Source organism: Oreochromis niloticus, linkage group LG18, assembly GCF_001858045.2.
Source record: "Oreochromis niloticus isolate F11D_XX linkage group LG18, O_niloticus_UMD_NMBU, whole genome shotgun sequence".
NCBI classification, from domain to species: domain Eukaryota; kingdom Metazoa; phylum Chordata; class Actinopteri; order Cichliformes; family Cichlidae; genus Oreochromis; species Oreochromis niloticus.
Window position 1 is genome coordinate 34,995,468 of NC_031982.2, and position 16,856 is coordinate 35,012,323.

Here is a 16,856-nt window from a genome sequence, read left to right on the forward strand (position 1 = left end):
ACTCTAATAATTAACCGTATGAACAAAATAAAGTTCAACATCAGTAACATAGCACCCACACAGCTGTATAGAAACTCCGTCATGCTAGCTAGCACGCAGTACGAAAATGTCAGCATACCGAAAATAAACTCCACCTAAACTTGGTTTATATCTGACTCCGATAGACTGCAGGTCATAACTTCTTACCTGAAGTTCAGTTCACCTGACACGCGGACCGGCGGCCGCTTCGGGTCTCTCCTCTTGCCTCCCTTTTCCTTCATCCACCTGCTGGCCTCCACCACTTGCTAATGTTATTGAATCTGTGGAAGCTCCGTGATATCCACCACACGAAGTAACGAGTAACGAGCCTATCTAAATCCCAGTAACGAGTAACGCGTTCCTGGTTTTGGCATAATAACTAGTTACCGTGCTCGTTACCACAATAATAACGTAGTTACTGTAACGCGTTACTTAATAACGCGTTAGTCCCAACACTGCACACAAGACAGTGCACTGCAATCTTATCCTGTGACAGTCATGAAACTGGAGCGTTTTACTTCCCAGAGACGTATTTATTAACACAGGTATATTTTGGTCTTAGCGTTTGTGGAGGTGTCATGGAAGGAAACACCCCACGATCACCTGATCTGCCTTCATCCATCCAAAAAAGTGACACTGTGATGTGATTAGAGAGAAAGCTGCCTGTGTTTTTTCACGGTCCCTAACAGTGTTGGTGGTCTCCGTTTTCACAGGCGTGGACTGCAACTGTCCCAGCTGACAGCGAGCCTCCACTCCAACCCCACATCCACGAGGTTTGCAGAGAGGAACACGCACTCAGCGAAGGAGATTTAAGTCTTCGTGGCCTCGTTTTTATCTTTGTACTGCTTCCAATTTTGTACTCTGTGTGTCACATGTGGCATCCTGGTCAGTAAATGAATATATGATCAATAAAAACAAAATAAACTGAAGTTGGTGTGTTTTATTTTGAAAGCTTCCGGTGATGTGCGCGTATATATGTGTGTGCGCGCTCCCGCAGAGTAGCTCTCCGGTGTGAGTCCCGAACAGAGGCAGGATCATGTCCCCGCTGCTGGTGCTGGTGCTCGGCCTGCTCCTCCCGCTGCTCCTGCTGGTCCTTCGCGGCAGGACGAGGTGAGTCCGCCCGCATCTGCGGCTCGACTTGGCCCGGCTCGGCTCGGCTCGGTTCTGATTTTTCGTGTTTGTGTTGATGAGAAAAGTTGTTGCACGCGGAGCTCCTGATGGGTCTGAAACGTGTTGATGATTATCGGTTATTGATCGCAGATCATCGGTGTGAGCAGGGGTTACGGGGGGGGGTGTTACCGGGGCGAGACACGGACACACTTATATTCATAATGTGCCCCCCCCCCCATTATTTATGAATTTTGTTTTCGTGTTTATTCTGTAGTTTTGACTCGGGTCATGCTCACTGCTAATGGGTGGGGTAGCCTGGGGTCACTGCGGGACGGAAGTGCTCGTTATCCCCTTACAGACTCGGGCACATGGAAGTGTGTGTTCGTGAGACACCGCCGGGTGATGAGAGCAGAGACTGAGATTGATGCTGACACAGGAAGTGGAAAAAGATCAACAAGCACACAAAAGGAAACAAAGAGATGCAGGATGAGACGACCAGAGGTCAACGTGGGGGAGAAGCTCAGACTCACGCACAGACCTGGAGCATCACAGAGATGTTACAGAAGCTGCGCTTAAGTCTTAGTTTGAGTCTTAGAGGCACGCTTGAGATAGATCGTGACCTGCCCCAACCCCAGTATCACAGGCTAGTCAGCCGTGAATCTCCTCAAAACCTCCTCCTCAGGACAAATTCAGATAAAGGAGAGGTTTCTGCTCCCCTCAGGAGACTCAGGCTCTGATGAACAGCCCTGAACTCATGCAGAAGAACTTCAGGTCTGTCAGCACTGAGCGTTTGGGTATCGAGCTTCATCTCGATGATCCTCAGGTGACAGACTCATCGATAAGATGAATGGAGGAGATCAGAGAGACGATCGATGCAAAGGAAAAGTACAGGCAGCAAATCAGTGAAAGTAAATGAACCACAGAAGAACTGCAAAACAATCAGCTGATGTGGGGAAACCCAAGGGCTGCAAAACTCCTGCAGTGAAGGATGCAGTACAGCGTGAGGACGTGTCAGAATTAGCAGAGGGGCAAACCGTCATCACCCTGCAGAGGGGAAATCGGTCATCCCTGTCACTAATGGCAGCAACCATGACATCACCCTCATCCTTCGACTGCAGCGAGTTATGGCTGTTTGCCCTGTAGACGGCGATCACTGGTTAAAACTAGAGATGGTGCGATACCACTTTTTTATGTCCGATACCGATATCATAAATTTGGATATCTGCCGATACCGATATGAATCCGATATAGTGTGTTTTTTAATCAATAAAACTGTTTTTTTAATATCTTGCTGCATTTTGTATAAGTTCATACTCAAGTTTAAATAAACAACAACACTAAAGCTATTCTGTTATACCTGTATGTAAAAAATACACTGCACCCAAAATATTTCATAGTTCAGCAACACTGATCAATCTAATAAACTTAAACCTGCTCCATCCTCCCTATTCTGGTATTTTAAAGAGTACTTAGCAGAAATATTAAGCAACCTAACTAATAGGGTTGCAAACTCCCAGCAAAAAAAATAGGGAACCACCCCCCACCCTCCACCTCATGATGCTTAATCGACGTAATCAACTTTAATTTGATGCAGAGTGAAAAAAAATGCACAGAAATAAATTATTTTTCAAGAATAATTAAATAGATTCAACATCTTTCTTCAACAGAATTGCAGACTGCACAGATGGAACCTTCCCAAAGGAAAAAGTACTATAGCTTACTAGGGTATATTAGACTTAACAGTTACTATATACAGTAATGGACTTCTATACATTTTACATCAGATTAAAACTTTGGGTGTAAGATTCAGATAATTATTTATTAAAAGCGAGACATTTTAAATGAGAATAGGAAAGAAAAGTATGTCTTTGTGCCCGCTTTTCCCTGTTCATGCCCTATCGGCCCCCCTGGCTACACTTTGCTAGATCCGCCCCTGCACAGTTACCAGCCGTCAGCTACGTAGAAAAGGATCCTGGTGTAGAAAGTAATATTAAATACATTCTAACAACAGCTTATCAAGCTTAAACGTGCTGCTGTTGTTCAGCCGCTGGTTTCCTCTTTCTGGGGCAAAGTGGGCCAAAAACAAAGAAGAGAGACGGACTCGCGACAGAAAAGCCGATCAGCTGATCATTGATCAGTTTCATGATTGAAGTAGCAGCAAGAAGAGGCAGTCGCTCCATATGTTGGTTGTTAAGCTTAACGTGGGAACGCTTTACAAACATTCAGAGATGAACTTACACACTTGCTTTACTTCTCTCTGGGATAACTTCCTCGGAGATGAAATGCTGGTTTGGTAGCGAGGCTACAAATACACACAGCCGCTCTATCACGTGATGCACACTGCTCCGACGTGCTACGGTTATGAGCCGAGTTATGCCGTGTCGCAAGTTTTGTGAGGTGCTTTTTTTGATATTTAATGGATCGGATTACATTTTTTATTTCTGGCCGATATCCGATCCAGTAATTTAGGTCAGTATCAGACCGATACGTAATATCTGTCACTGCGAGTGAGATGAGCCGTGTGGAGATGAAAAAGGAGGATCCAATTGCAGGCACTTGTGAAGGTGGTTTATTGAATAAACGACAAAGGGAAAACAGCAAACGAAGACAAACTAAACTATACTGGAAAACAACTAAACTACAGCGCAGAAACCAGAACACGAACATAAAAGAGGGCGAGCAGAGGCAGACGATGGTAGACAGCAGGGAGACACACAGATGAAGCAGGGTGGAAACGCAGACGGACCAGCGACTACAAACACAGAAGACGCGACTCAAATACACTCAGAGAAACACAGGGAGATTACACACAGCTGGGAGTAATTAACGAGACGAGACAAGAGGTAAAACTGAACACACTCACATGAGACGCAGACCTTCACAATAAAACAGGAAACAAGAAAACACTACACTGGGACGCAGACACGACACTGAGAGACAGACAGAAAATGACACATGGAACTTGAACTAAACCTGCAATAAACATGAGAGCACAAAACCTACGAACTAAACCCTAAACGAGAATAACCGAAACATAGATTCATAATCATCATCATAAGAAAAGAATCCAGAATGCCAAAACACACCAGAACATAACAACTCAAAATACTGGGTCCAACGGACCCAGAACTGTGACAATATCGGATCGGTCCATCTCTAGTTAAAACAGGCGTAAGTCGACTCCTGCCCCTGGAGGGACGGAGCGTGAGGTGGAAAAATGCAGCCATGATTTATGGGAGCCACCTGTTTCAGCTGACCCCAGATCAGCAGGTGAGACGGCTGCTTTTTCCAAAGATGAGACTGAAATGGGATGCATCCCGTCTCTGAGACTGTGTGACCGTCATCCCTCCTGTTCAACACATGCTGAACGTCCTGAGCAGGAGTGCATGGTTCTCCGTGCTGGGGCAAGGCAGCTCCTCAGGGCCTCCTGGAGGACAGCAGCACACCACTCACAGCCTTTATTACACCTTTATTACACATTTTCTGAGTGGCTGCGTTCCCTTCGGCTTGTCCTCGGCTCCAGCGCAGTATGGAGGAGTGCTTTTGCAGGTGGGACAGGTAAAATATCTCAGCCATGTTTGGATGGATTTGGTCCGCACCAAATCATTTGAGGAGCATCTGATTGATGCGTGTGGTGTGAAGCTGACTCCAAAACAGTGTGAGGTGTTTAAAGACGCCCTCGGCTCATGAGTGACGTCGTTTCACTCAGTGTTTGAGCGGCTAACCCTGATAATCATGAAGCATCAACAGGTCAGTGCCGTCCTCCCGAGACTCTGAAGGCAGATTTCTCTGGTTTCTTTCTTCTCGCAGCAGATTTGTGGTTGGCACTGCACATCCTGCGTTTCCGTGTCTCTGTGAGCATTTAGTACCACTGTAAGGATTTATTCACTCGGGCATCAAACTCAGAGCTCTGCTGTTCCAGGACAGTGCCTCCTCGGAGTGCACGCTCCATTCAGCTCTGTCCTGGTTCTGGATCCTCTGGTTTGTTCTATTCCAGCTGTGCAGCTGCAGGATTCCCACAGCTGAGTGGGAGCATTGGTGTCCCTCTGGTGTGACGTTCCTAATATTTCTGTCTTGCATTCTTGAACTCTTTGTCCCCGCGGTCGTTCTCAGAGCGCTGATCGCCTCCACGTCTCAGTCTCTGACACACTCGGCCTCTCACAGCAGACACTCGGTGTCTGGACCAACACACAACGTGTCATTCCTCAGTTTCCACACTTTGCAGTCTGACACAGCTGCTGCAGCTTCATCTAAACTGAGCACATGAAATAGACGATGTCTCTGAAATATTAGTAACCTGGCTTATGAGCAGTGTGGTTTCACCTGGATGAGACAGACAGTGTGGTCGTATTTCAAAGTAAGACTGGCACAGTGTGTGATAGAAAGGCATGCAGGGAGTGACAGAGGAGTGAGTGGAGCTGGGAGGGGACGCTGATGTTTGAGCATGTGCAGGCACGGCTCCATTAGGTCCGCACGTTAGTGCACACACACTGGCTGTTGGTCAGCTGACTCGTTCTGGAAATTCACTCACAGTTTAGTCTTTTTTTCTTTCTTTTTTTTGTTGTATTAATACGCAACCATCTCCTGGCAGAGACTCACAATCTCTGGTTTGATTTAGATATCCGTTATGTTTTAACCTTGCTGTGAAGCACTTTGGTTTACCTTTGCTTTTAAATGTGTGATATAAATAAAGTTGTATGGTTTTGTATTCAGATGACTTAATGAGAGCAGATTAACTGATCGTGGCCCCAATGAAAGGCTTCCTGTCTGTGTTTGAAGAGAATTGCGGCACCTCCAGGGTGTCCCGTGACCTTTTGCTCCCAGGAGGAAATTCCTCTCAGTGTAGGGCACAAAGACTGGAAGTGCAGGGGAACGCCGAGTGCAGCTCAGGAGAAAACTCACAGCCAGAACCTCGGCTTTGTTAAAGGGATGATGGAACGTTTCCAGCCGCTGCGCATGAATGCAGCGCAGTAATGACGCTGCTGTTCGGTCCTTTGTACAAGTTCTTTTCTCGAGGCAGTGAGGCGCTCTGCAGCTCGGACATGGCAGGGCCGCATTTCTCTTTGTTTCCCCCGGAGTCACGATTCCTCTCACGGCCCGTGGGAGTCGTGCAGAGTCTTAGTTTCACTTCTTGGTTACGTTTAAAGACCTCAGGTTTGTGGATGTAGTGAAGGAGGAGATGCAGTGGGTTGGAGGGACAGAGGAGGATGCTGGGATAGAAGATGTGACTCGTGAAGGGAGCAGCTCAGAGAGGAAGGCTTCACTTTGACATCCTTTTGCACTGATTTTCAGAAATGCTGTGTTTGTGTTGCACTTCTCTGTCACGTTGTGTGTGCGTGTTTGTATACACGAGTCCATCAGTAGTGTTAACACAGAGCATCACTGTGACTGACGACTGCTGAAGTCACTGAAAGCACTCCGTGTGCTCATCCCTCGTTAATTCAGGGTTTCTTTTCATTCCCTGTTTACTAATTACACATAACATCGGAGTCTTGTTGAGGCATGAACCGTGTAAATGTGATGCTCGTTGTGATAGTTTGTTTCTTGCTGTGTTCAGCTGTGACGTGACTGTCGACATCAAACCGAACCTTTCTGTCCAAACTTGCAGCTGGGTGGACTGTTTCTGGCTTTCTGCACTCGCAGCTCGTTTAGGGTTTGTAACTCGGATCAAAGTGGAGACTCGGCACTCACACCCACTGTTGATGTTAGGTCAGGAAGTCGAGCTCAGATTGTGGGCCGGACGCGTTTTCATGTTTCCTGAGAAATGCCTTCGCGACATTCGGGCTTCCATTAATGGAGGAAGACAGAAGCAGGAGTATGCCATCTGTACCACGGCAGAGCTCTGGTCAAACACAGGACTGCTCAGGATTATGACCATTTATCCAGGGAGTACGGGACAGTGCATACATGGGCTGATGCAGCATGTTAGTCTCCTTAGATTAGAACATGACATAAATCAAACTGCGTTGACTGATTCACTGTTTAAAAGCAAGTTTACATGTGAGGTGACGGCGACATGGTCCATCTGTCCACAAAGAAAGTCCTGACACACTGAAAGGACGACATGAGTGTTCGATTAGACCGAACATGAGGAGAGGTGAGCCCACAGAAAACAGACCCTGAAGCTCACAGCAGGCAGACAGGAGACGTCGCTTTAATACTCAGCAGCAGACTCTGAAGAGTCTGAGGGAGAGAGGAAAGGTGGTGTGTAGAGGTTTTATAGGAGGGAGTGTTTTTCTGCCTGAGGTTACTCTTTATTACAGTTTCACAATCTCAGTGAACAGGAACACCCGACCCTCAGTCCACAGGAGGAGTCATTCATGCCAGGAGGGCAAAGTTCAGATCAGAAACACTGTGTGACGCTAGATTAACTGTTTGATGTCAAAGTCACCGAGGTGAAATAATGTGGTTTCTCTTGTGTGTCGCTTACAGACGAGAAGATGAGCCTCCTTTAATAAAAGGCTGGATTCCTTTCATTGGAAAAGCTCTGGAGTTTGGGAAAGATGCCCACAAATTTCTGAAAGAACATAAGAGGAAGTTTGGAGATGTGTTTACGGTCCAGATAGCAGGTTGGTATTTCCACCGTCCCTACCAGCCCCATTAAAGAGAGACGGCCTATCCACACCTCAGCAGCACACACTCATTAAAACAATCAAAGTCCAGAGGTGCACTTCATTCATTCATGAAAAAATGTATACAAGTGTGGCGCACAGATTGTTACGGAGCACAATAACACATTTTATACCCAATCACCTGAGTGACCACGAGCCAGTGAACCTGATCAGCTGTACGCTGTTCCTGGGTAATGTCATGTTCAAGGTTTCTAAATGGTCAAACTTTATATTATTTGCTGATGATACTAATATGTTTTTTCTGGGAATAATTCTGAGGAACTTATCAATAATGTCAATAATGAATAAGACAGAATTAAGGTGAGTGATGGGACACAAATACAGGTAGAAAATGAAAAAACTAAAATGGTAAAGGAGAATAAATTCTTAGGATTGATAATATCAGACACGTACAAAACCAAGAGTCCAAAAGCAGCTCAGTCATGACCACATTAAACAGGTGACAGATTAGAACTGTCTCTACAGACGGTATCGTTCTCTAATTCTTCTGTTTAGCTTCTAGTGTCGAGCTGTGAGGAAATAATGATAAAAATACAATAAATTCTCTTTTCATATTACAAGACAGGACAGTTGGTATAATACACACAGCTGGGTATTTTCATCATGCAAATTTCTATCTAAAACTTCAGGACTTTGTTCATTACAACACAGATAATGTTTAGAGCTCAGAGTAATCTATTACCAGTCAGTATTTAAGATCCTTTCAGCCACAGAGCTGGGGGACTTTAAAGTGCTCGTGGTGAGAACTGCTGGGAAAGGTTTTTGTGTGTCTGTGTGTGGGTTAAGCTGTGGAATGGTTTATGCTCCAGTCTGAGGTTAAACATCTTTTATAAATACAGGTAAATACATGACCTTCATCATGGACCCTTTACTGTATCCCAACATCATCAAACAAGGCCGGCAGCTGGACTTTCACGAGTTCTCCAACAGGGTGGCACCATTTGCCTTTGGCTATCCACCTGTTACTAGCAAGTTCCCCGGCCTGCGGGAGCAGATCAAACGCAGCTTCATTCTCCTCCAAGGCGATAACCTCACGCCCCTGACAGAGAGCATGATGGGTAACCTGATGCTGGTATTTCGTCAGGACTACCTGGAGCAGGAGAGCAGCTGGAAGACCGCCTACATGTACAAGTTCTGCAACTCGATCATGTTCGAGGCCACCTTCCTCACCATGTACGGCAAGCCGGCATCCGCCAGCCGCCACAGCGGGATGAGCGTCCTGGAGAAGGACTTCATCAAGTTTGACAACATGTTTCCGCTCCTCGTCGCTCAGATACCCATCTGGCTGCTGGGACGGACTAAGGCAATCCGCCAGAGGCTCATCAACTACTTCCTGCCCCACCAGATGTCTTGTTGGTCACATTCTTCAGAGTTCATCAGGACACGATTCGAGATGTTTGAGCAGTATGACACGCTGAGAGATTTCGACAAAGCAGGTAGATAATTAGCAACTGTCCAAACATGTTTCTGCTGTCCTGAAGCCCAGACCTCGAGTGGCTCATGTGCAGCTGTGGTCAGAGGTTAACGTCCATCCATCATGGGCGTGAACTCGTCTTGGTCATTTCAAGTTTTTAATCACTTCTTTAAACTGTTAGAATAAATTTCCCTTAGCCAATTCCACCTGGACCAAATGCTTTTGGTTTCCATGGTCAAGCTTCGACAAAGTTTTGGCTCTGTATGAGGATAATTATTTAACGGTAGAGTTATTTAAATTGAACTGACTCTGCTTTTAAGCATAGTCCACAAATACTTAACGGGGTTCAGGGTTTTGTGGAGGCTATTGCAGAAGCATCATGTCAGCCTGCTTTATGTGTTTGCAATCCTTGTCCTGTTGGAACCGTGTCCAAGTTTTAACCATCCAGCTACTGATGGATTTAGTCCTTTTTTCCGTCCACTGTGCAGTGTACCAGTACCACTGGCAGCTAAACAGCCCACAATATTGACAATAATTGTTTTTCTGACCTAAATAAGTTATCTGACCTGAGTTTAAGTGCTACGTGGAAGCTTTTTGTGGATGACATTCTGCATCCTGCTGACTTTCAGCTCATCACTTTGCCATCCTGTGGGCGTCTCTGGGGAACACAGTTCCTGCTACTTTCTGGGCCATGTATTACCTGGTGAGTCACCCTGAGGCTCTGCAGTTCGTCCGTCAGGAGCTCGAGGACGTCCTGAGACTCAGCGGAGTGGAATTCAGCAGAGATCAGGATGTGACGCTGACCCCGGCGCACCTGGAGAAGCTTCTCTACATGGGTACGTGCACCCAGAGATTCTGCATCCGTACATTTAGAGATGTGAACCTGAAGATCACTGACTTTCTCCACAGAGAGCGCCATTAAGGAGAGCTTCCGCCTGTGCTCGTCCTCCATGAACATCCGGGTGGCTCAGGAGGACTTCAGTCTGCGTCTGGATGCCGAGCGCTCGGCGGCCGTCAGAAAAGGAGACGTCATCGCCCTGTACCCTCAGGCTTTGCACCTGGACCCTGAGATCTACGAGGACCCAGAGGTAAGCTGGGCCAGTTAACAACGAATCGCTGAAACGTGATCAAGCACTCATGCATACATTTACTGTTTTTAACCGATTACATACCTGCCTTCAATGCCTTAAAGTGAGACTTTAAAAAATCCAAATGACACAGCGTGGCATTTTTTCCTTTGCGTTTATAATCAGAGGGACTGTTACCCCCGGACCCTCAAATCCCTGCAGAATGACAGTTAAATGTTCTTTTGTTTCGTGAGGTTTTTGTGTAACTTTAAGGTGTGTTCATCCAGTCAGGTGTCATGTGATCAACTCCAAATTAAGAGGAAAGTCTGGAAACCTTTGAAATCCACACAGACTGATTATTGGCTGTTGGGGGAGATGATGGGTTATTAAAGCAGCACAGGGATCATTACTGCCATCTGTTGGCATTTTAATCAAACTCCATCCTCCATCCATACATCCAACCGTTTTCTTCCCCTTTCCAGCTATTTAGCGCCTCAGCCTGTCCCAGCTGTGACAGGGTGAAAGGTCATCAGTCTGTGGCAGGGCTCCATCTGAGCGTCTCCAGTGTCCTGCGCTGCACTGTTCAGGACACTGGACCCGTCAGTGGTTTCTTCCTCTCAGGGCTGATAGCCGAGGCTGTAACAGGCATTTTCATTTGAAGTGAGAGGACGTTTGTGCCACGTTTGACTCTGTCTCTCTCATGTTGTTGTTCGTCACTCTGTCGTTCTTCTCTCTGTGTCGTCAGACGTTCCGGTTTGACCGCTACGTGCAGAACGGCCAGAAGAAGACCGACTTTTACAAGGACGGCCAGAAGCTCAAGCATTACCTCATGCCTTTCGGCTCAGGTGCCACCAAGTGTCCCGGCCGTTTCTTCGCAATCAATGAGATCAAACAGTTCCTGTCCGTGATCCTGCTTTACTTGGACCTGGAGTTGGAGGAGGGCCAGAGCAAAGCCACCCTGGACCTCAGCAGAGCCGGCCTGGGAGTCATGCTACCCGCTAAAGATGTCCGCTTCCGCTACAGGCTGAGGCCCGTCTAACCGGGACCGTGATGGCATCAGTGATTCAGCACGCAGCAGGTGGAGTTCCTCTGCGCGGGCATATCCAATCTGGTGTTCTTTGAATTCTCGATCACGTTCTGCTCAGATTTTTCTAATTTCTGCTGTGATTCAGCTTCATTTTCAGTCGTCCTGGTTCCCTGTGAGCATCGACCTCACGGCGTGCACTTCTGTGCACAGCCGGGACAGTGACAGACCAGAAAGAACCAGACGTGCCTGCTGCACACTAACGGCTGTGGAGACGTTGGACAGGGTGGAGCTTCCAGCCTGTCTGATTTGTTGCTTTAACCTCCTAAGACCCGAACTCTTCCACAACATGCATTTTTAATTTCTCTTTGATATTGGGGCCCAATGAATGTAAAAACAAAGAATTACCAGATATTTTTTTTTTTTACCTTATTTTTGTTTTAAAGAAAAATAAGAGCCACATACGAGGATATTCGTTTAAAATTTTGATAGAACAGTAGCAGTATAATGTCCTCGTAAGTGGATATTAGGCCCTTGTAGAGCAAAATTGAGTATTTTGGTCTAAATAACCCAAAATGTGATGTCCACATATGTGGACGGCAGGTCCTAGGAGGTTAAAAGAAGACAGAAAGTAATTACTACGTATTTTTGCACCTTCGTTACTGTCCTTGTTTTCTGAGCTGTGATGACTGTTTGCCAGTATGTACCTTTATATAGCACTGAGGTGTAAATACTGTATGAGCCAGGAGCTTCAGGTGAACAGTGTTGTATTTGCATGTTTTCATATTAACACTACAGCTCTCAAAGTTAAAGGAACATTCCACACTTTGCAGTAAGTCCTGCAGCGGTTAGCTTAGCTCCCCGTAAACACAAGCATCCAAAGCTTTTAGCACGCTTTATTTTAGAGTCGGCTGTTAACGCAACAGACTGTGTCACTGGCTACACATGATCTCAGATTCTACCACAAGGGGGCAGCATTTTAGCAGTGGCACTTAATGTCTTTAAATCCCTCTCAAACTAAAGCTGTCAGCAGACTGAGGAGAAGTAAACTTGTCAGATCAGGGGTGTCCGACTCCAGGCCTCGAGGGCCAGCGTCCTGCAGGTTTTCGACGTGTCAGCTGATTTAAATGGCTAAATGACCTCCTTACATGTCTTGAAGTTCTCCAGAGGCCTGGTAATGAACTAATCATTTGATTCAGGTGTGCTGACCCAGGGTGAGATCTAGAACCTGCAGGACACCGGCCCTCGAGCCCTGGAGTTGGACACCCCTGTGTTAGCTGCGCTCAGGTGTAATACTGGTTTGTACCACAGGGTGCAGCGAGTCAGTGTCATCTGCATGTAACAATGTCAGCCATTAACGGCACGCTGTTACTCAGAGCGGTGGAGTGGGAAAAGTCGTAGCCCTCTGAGGAGCGTGTAAAAACACCCGGTGGGTAAATGCTGCCCCCTGGTGGTGAACACTTCCAAAAACAACCTTTAAACCGAGCGTTCACAGATGTTTGCACGTGTGCACTGATAACCCTGCTCCTGACTTCCTGGACAGCGAGGCTGTTCCTGTAGCGCCACCTAGTGTCAACACGCTGAGCACGTCAGACTGCAGGTGGAAAATGATGATTCAGATCTGTGATGTGAGTCGTGTACAGTGAACCAGTTGACAGATATAATGTGAAACTGTCCCACCTGTGGATGAACTGTGCCGAGGAGCTGCAGGCTGCCGTTAAAGGAGCAGTTCACCTCAAAATCGAGTGTATTGTAGGTCTGGCTGCTCTTTATCCACACAGACGGTGTTAGTGGGAGTTTCCCCCTCATGGGGATGTGAGGAGATGCACCAACACCGAGCTTTTAACAAGTGTTTCATTCAGGAACTATTTTCTTTGTACCAATTACTCTAAAATGTGTTGATTTGATTTGGGGGCGAGCCGTCCCTTTAATGCAGCCTGTGGACGAGATACTTTGTGCCAGAGGGCCTGTTACATACTGTGATAAAGGACTCTTGTAATGCAGAAGCACTGATAGTCCACAGTAATACCTGTACATGTGTATTTTGATGTATTTCAGGTGATTTTGTTCTTTTATTATTAACATAAAATGTGACATGCTGCGTAGCGTGGAGCGTGATGGTACGGAGCCCGAGCAGCACAGACGCCGAGCACGACCAGCTTCTTTAATCTGCTAACCTCACGTCTTTCTTTAGGCATGAAGATCTAAACAGAGAGCACACAGAGATTTAATCAGGGTGATGATTACGGCTACAGTCAGGAAATTTCTTTTGCAGTTTGCCAGGAGACGCACGCCATCGAACACTAATTACAGGAAGTAGGAGAGAGAAAGTCCAGTGGTGCTGCTGTTTAGCACATCAGCAGCACTCACATTAAACAGACACAGAGTCTGAGAGTCATTTAAAGCGGCGATCTGAGGGTAAGGGGTTCCTCCCCAAGCACCAATGACCACGCCCGCTTCCTTTAGATCCTGAAGCAGACAGCGGCACAGGAAGCGCATTCAGAGGAGACCCCTCTCAGCAGGAACACGCAGATCCTTCTCAGCTCTGAGGTGCAAACGTGCTTGTGAAGCTCAGTCTGAAATGATGAGCGACGCCCAGGTCTTTGCAGCTTCCTGCGCCTCAGTATGTCTGCAGATACACCAGAGCCACTCATCGCTGCACACAGCACCCACTGGGACCTTCTTTTATTTACAGTCTGTTGTTGCTATTCAAAGTCTTCCTGTTTGTTTTCTTTTTTTGTGACGTTTGCAAAATTCATATTCCTGCTTAAAACCCAAACAATAAACTCCAAACACTGGAAAGAAAACTGGTGACGTTCTCGGCCGGAAGTTCAGTCTGCGACACGTGGCGGAAGTAAACAAAATAGGAGTCGCCGGCATGGCTGGCTTTCCACGTGTGTCTGAACAGGACGTGAGCCGAGTGTGTGTGAGCCGAGTGTGTGAGCTGAGTGTGTGAGCTGTGGCAGTAACAATGCCTTCAGTTCAGTATCTGAGAGAGTTTATCAACGAGCGACTAACTGCTGCTGCTGAACAAATATTCTTGGAGTTTGAAAAAACGATCGTCCAGTACGAGGAAGAGATCGACCGTCAGCGCAGACTGCTGGATATCACCTGGAAACCCCAAATCAAGCTGCACAGGACAGGTGAGTGTCACTCTGAGGGAGGATCCTGATCACAGCTCTGCGGGACATTTAACCAAACTTTTGTTTAAAGTGTGAAGAAACAGTGCAGTGACGTCATATTCTCGTGTTTAACATTTTTCACTAGTTGTAAAACATGAGCTCGTTAAGAACTTGATGGCAGCATCACGTGTTTAAAAAGTAGGCACAGCTGATCATGTGACCTGTCAGCAGCTCGGTCACATGATCGGCTCTGAAAGAGGGGGTCAGAGAGGGTTAGCGTCACCGACGTGCAGAAACAGTATCTGCGTGTTTGCTGTCGTGAGTGAAATGAGTTTCTTTGGTCGTCGGGTCCGAAGAAGAGAGCACGGCGGCAGCGCTGTGCCTCCGCTCCCGTCACCTTCATCCTACCCAAACACATCACAGTGCAGACGGATGGAAGCTTTCAAAATAAAGTGTCAGTTCAAAGCCCTGGATCATATTTTCTGTGTATGCTTTTATTATAGAATGCAGGGAGGATGTTGGTGTGGCGTTTGTTTCCCAGTGTTTGGATCACCGTCAGCGCCGAAGAACAAACTGAGACAGAGGAAAGATTTTCAGACAACAAAAACACGATGAAAGCTCAGAGCTCAGTGTCAGCCTCTGAAACCATTCTCTTTAGACTGTAGCTTCACAGACACTTGAAGCCAAATGTAACTGAAGCTTTGGCCAGCAGGGGGCAGAGTCTCACCTGTGTCTGTGCTGCTGCTGCACTGTCTCGTGTTTCTGTATTTCTTTTAAATCCTGCCAACACTGGGCCTCACCTTTCCACCAACATGTTCTGAACACTTTTTAAAACCCTGTAAATCATCGTCATCTCATATTTCACCGCAGTCGGTGATCAGGCAGTGAATTTGGAGTTGAGAGTGTGGAGACCCAATCAGAGCGAATAGAGTGAAATGTGAGCAGAATCAGACGTCTGAGGCTCGAGGAGCAGAGATGGCGGCGCTAAGGTTCATGGTGAGGTTAAAGGTCGCGCTGGATGGCACTACTGTCAGCAGGGATCTGCTTTCTTATCTCCATAAACTTCCTGCTTAAATAAAGATCATAAAACAGCTTCAGTGACGTGTTCACAGATGCTTTGGGCACGAAGTCACAGCGACGTACATGCCTCACATTCTCAGGAAGGCTTTAGTTTTTAAGGTGTTGAGTTATTTTAATCAGTTATGTAGAAAACCAGGGTATCCAGTTGAACCTTTTAAAGTCTTTCTTCAGTCTAGGATCTGATGTCAGTGTGATCCTGAAACTGAGGCACTCAAATACTCATCAGACAAAAAGCCGATCATTCGTTCAGATTAAGTAAAGTTTATTTATACACAAAGCGCTGAACAACAATTACAACACGATGTTAACAAAGAACCGTATTAAAAACAGAATTTAAGGAAAAAGGAGAACCTCTGTCCCGGATTAAACAAAGGTTTTAACTGTTTTTAAAAGACTCCACAGAGTCGGCAGTGGTGAACCGTCCCAGAGCCTCGGGCTGCTGCGAGGCAACGCTGATCGATTTTGAGCTTGTGAGCGGGACACGAGCGTGCCTCAGCGAGCTGTAAATGATAGACAGTAATGGAGATCGCTAACCAGGCTGTTTTTATATGAAACATTAGGCTAACAAAGTGATTTAGTGCGACTGGACAGAACGAGGTAAATGACTCAGAGCACTCAGGGCCATCTTCATGAGGGAAAGAATTTTGATTTTAAGTCCATCACCTTCACTTTATTGCACCTTAGTTACAGGTTAAACATGTCTAAGGGTTTTGCTGTGTTCCTCTCTCCCTCCAGACGTCCCACAGCAGCATGTCTGTAAGCAGGAGGAGGAGGAGGAGGTTCTCCCTGAGCAGCAGCTCTGGAACCAGGAGAGGAGCTCCAGTGTGGACCAGGAGGAACCAGAACCTCCACAGATTAAAGAGGAACAGGAGGAACTGTGCAGCAGTCAGGAGGGAGAGCAGCTGGGACTGAAGGAGGAGACTGATACCTTCATGGTGACTGCTGCTGGGGAAGGAGAGCACAGTGAACCAGGAGGAGGTGGGGAGCATCTCCTCTCTCACAGCTCTGCTGGAGCCGAGAGGCGAGATCAGGAAGGAGGCAGGAGTGAAGCATCGGGATCAGAAATCCATGCAAAGATGAAGAATTCTGTCGACAAGTGTGTAACCTCAGAGCAGGCTGGAGTTAAAAAGCCTGTGACCTGTGACATATGTGGGAAGACCTTCAAGTTTAAGTCTCACATGGAGCAGCACTACCGGGTCCACACGACTGAGAAGCCGTACGCTTGTCAGACATGCGGGAAACGTTTCATTCGTCCACATGAGAACGCACACGGGGGCGAAGCCGTATTCCTGCGAGCGCTGCGGGAAACGTTTCAGACACAACTGTTCCTTCCTCGGCCACATGAGGAGCCACACAGGCGAGAAGCCATACCCCTGCAACGTTTGTGGG

The 16,856-nt window shown here is 46.9% G+C and overlaps 1 protein-coding gene across 3 annotated transcripts; it reads left to right on the top strand.

Moving 5' to 3' along the window:
• The first annotated feature begins 989 nt into the window (after nt 1-989).
• cyp7b1 (cytochrome P450, family 7, subfamily B, polypeptide 1) lies at nt 990-11,675 on the top strand. Of its 3 annotated transcripts, none has more exons than XM_005476841.4 (7): nt 990-1,128; nt 7,561-7,697; nt 8,600-9,196; nt 9,804-10,010; nt 10,084-10,262; nt 10,987-11,319; nt 11,414-11,675. In XM_005476841.4, the coding sequence occupies exons 1-6, from the start codon at nt 1,055-1,057 to the stop codon at nt 11,278-11,280; spliced, it is 1,488 nt and encodes a 495-aa protein (XP_005476898.1). In that variant the 5' UTR covers nt 990-1,054; the 3' UTR covers nt 11,281-11,319; nt 11,414-11,675. The 3 variants fall into 3 exon arrangements, with proteins under 3 accessions (XP_005476898.1, XP_005476899.1, XP_005476897.1); XM_005476842.4 differs by having other exon boundaries at nt 11,426-11,675; XM_005476840.4 differs by having other exon boundaries at nt 10,987-11,666.
• Nucleotides 11,676-16,856: the final 5,181 nt, after the last annotated feature.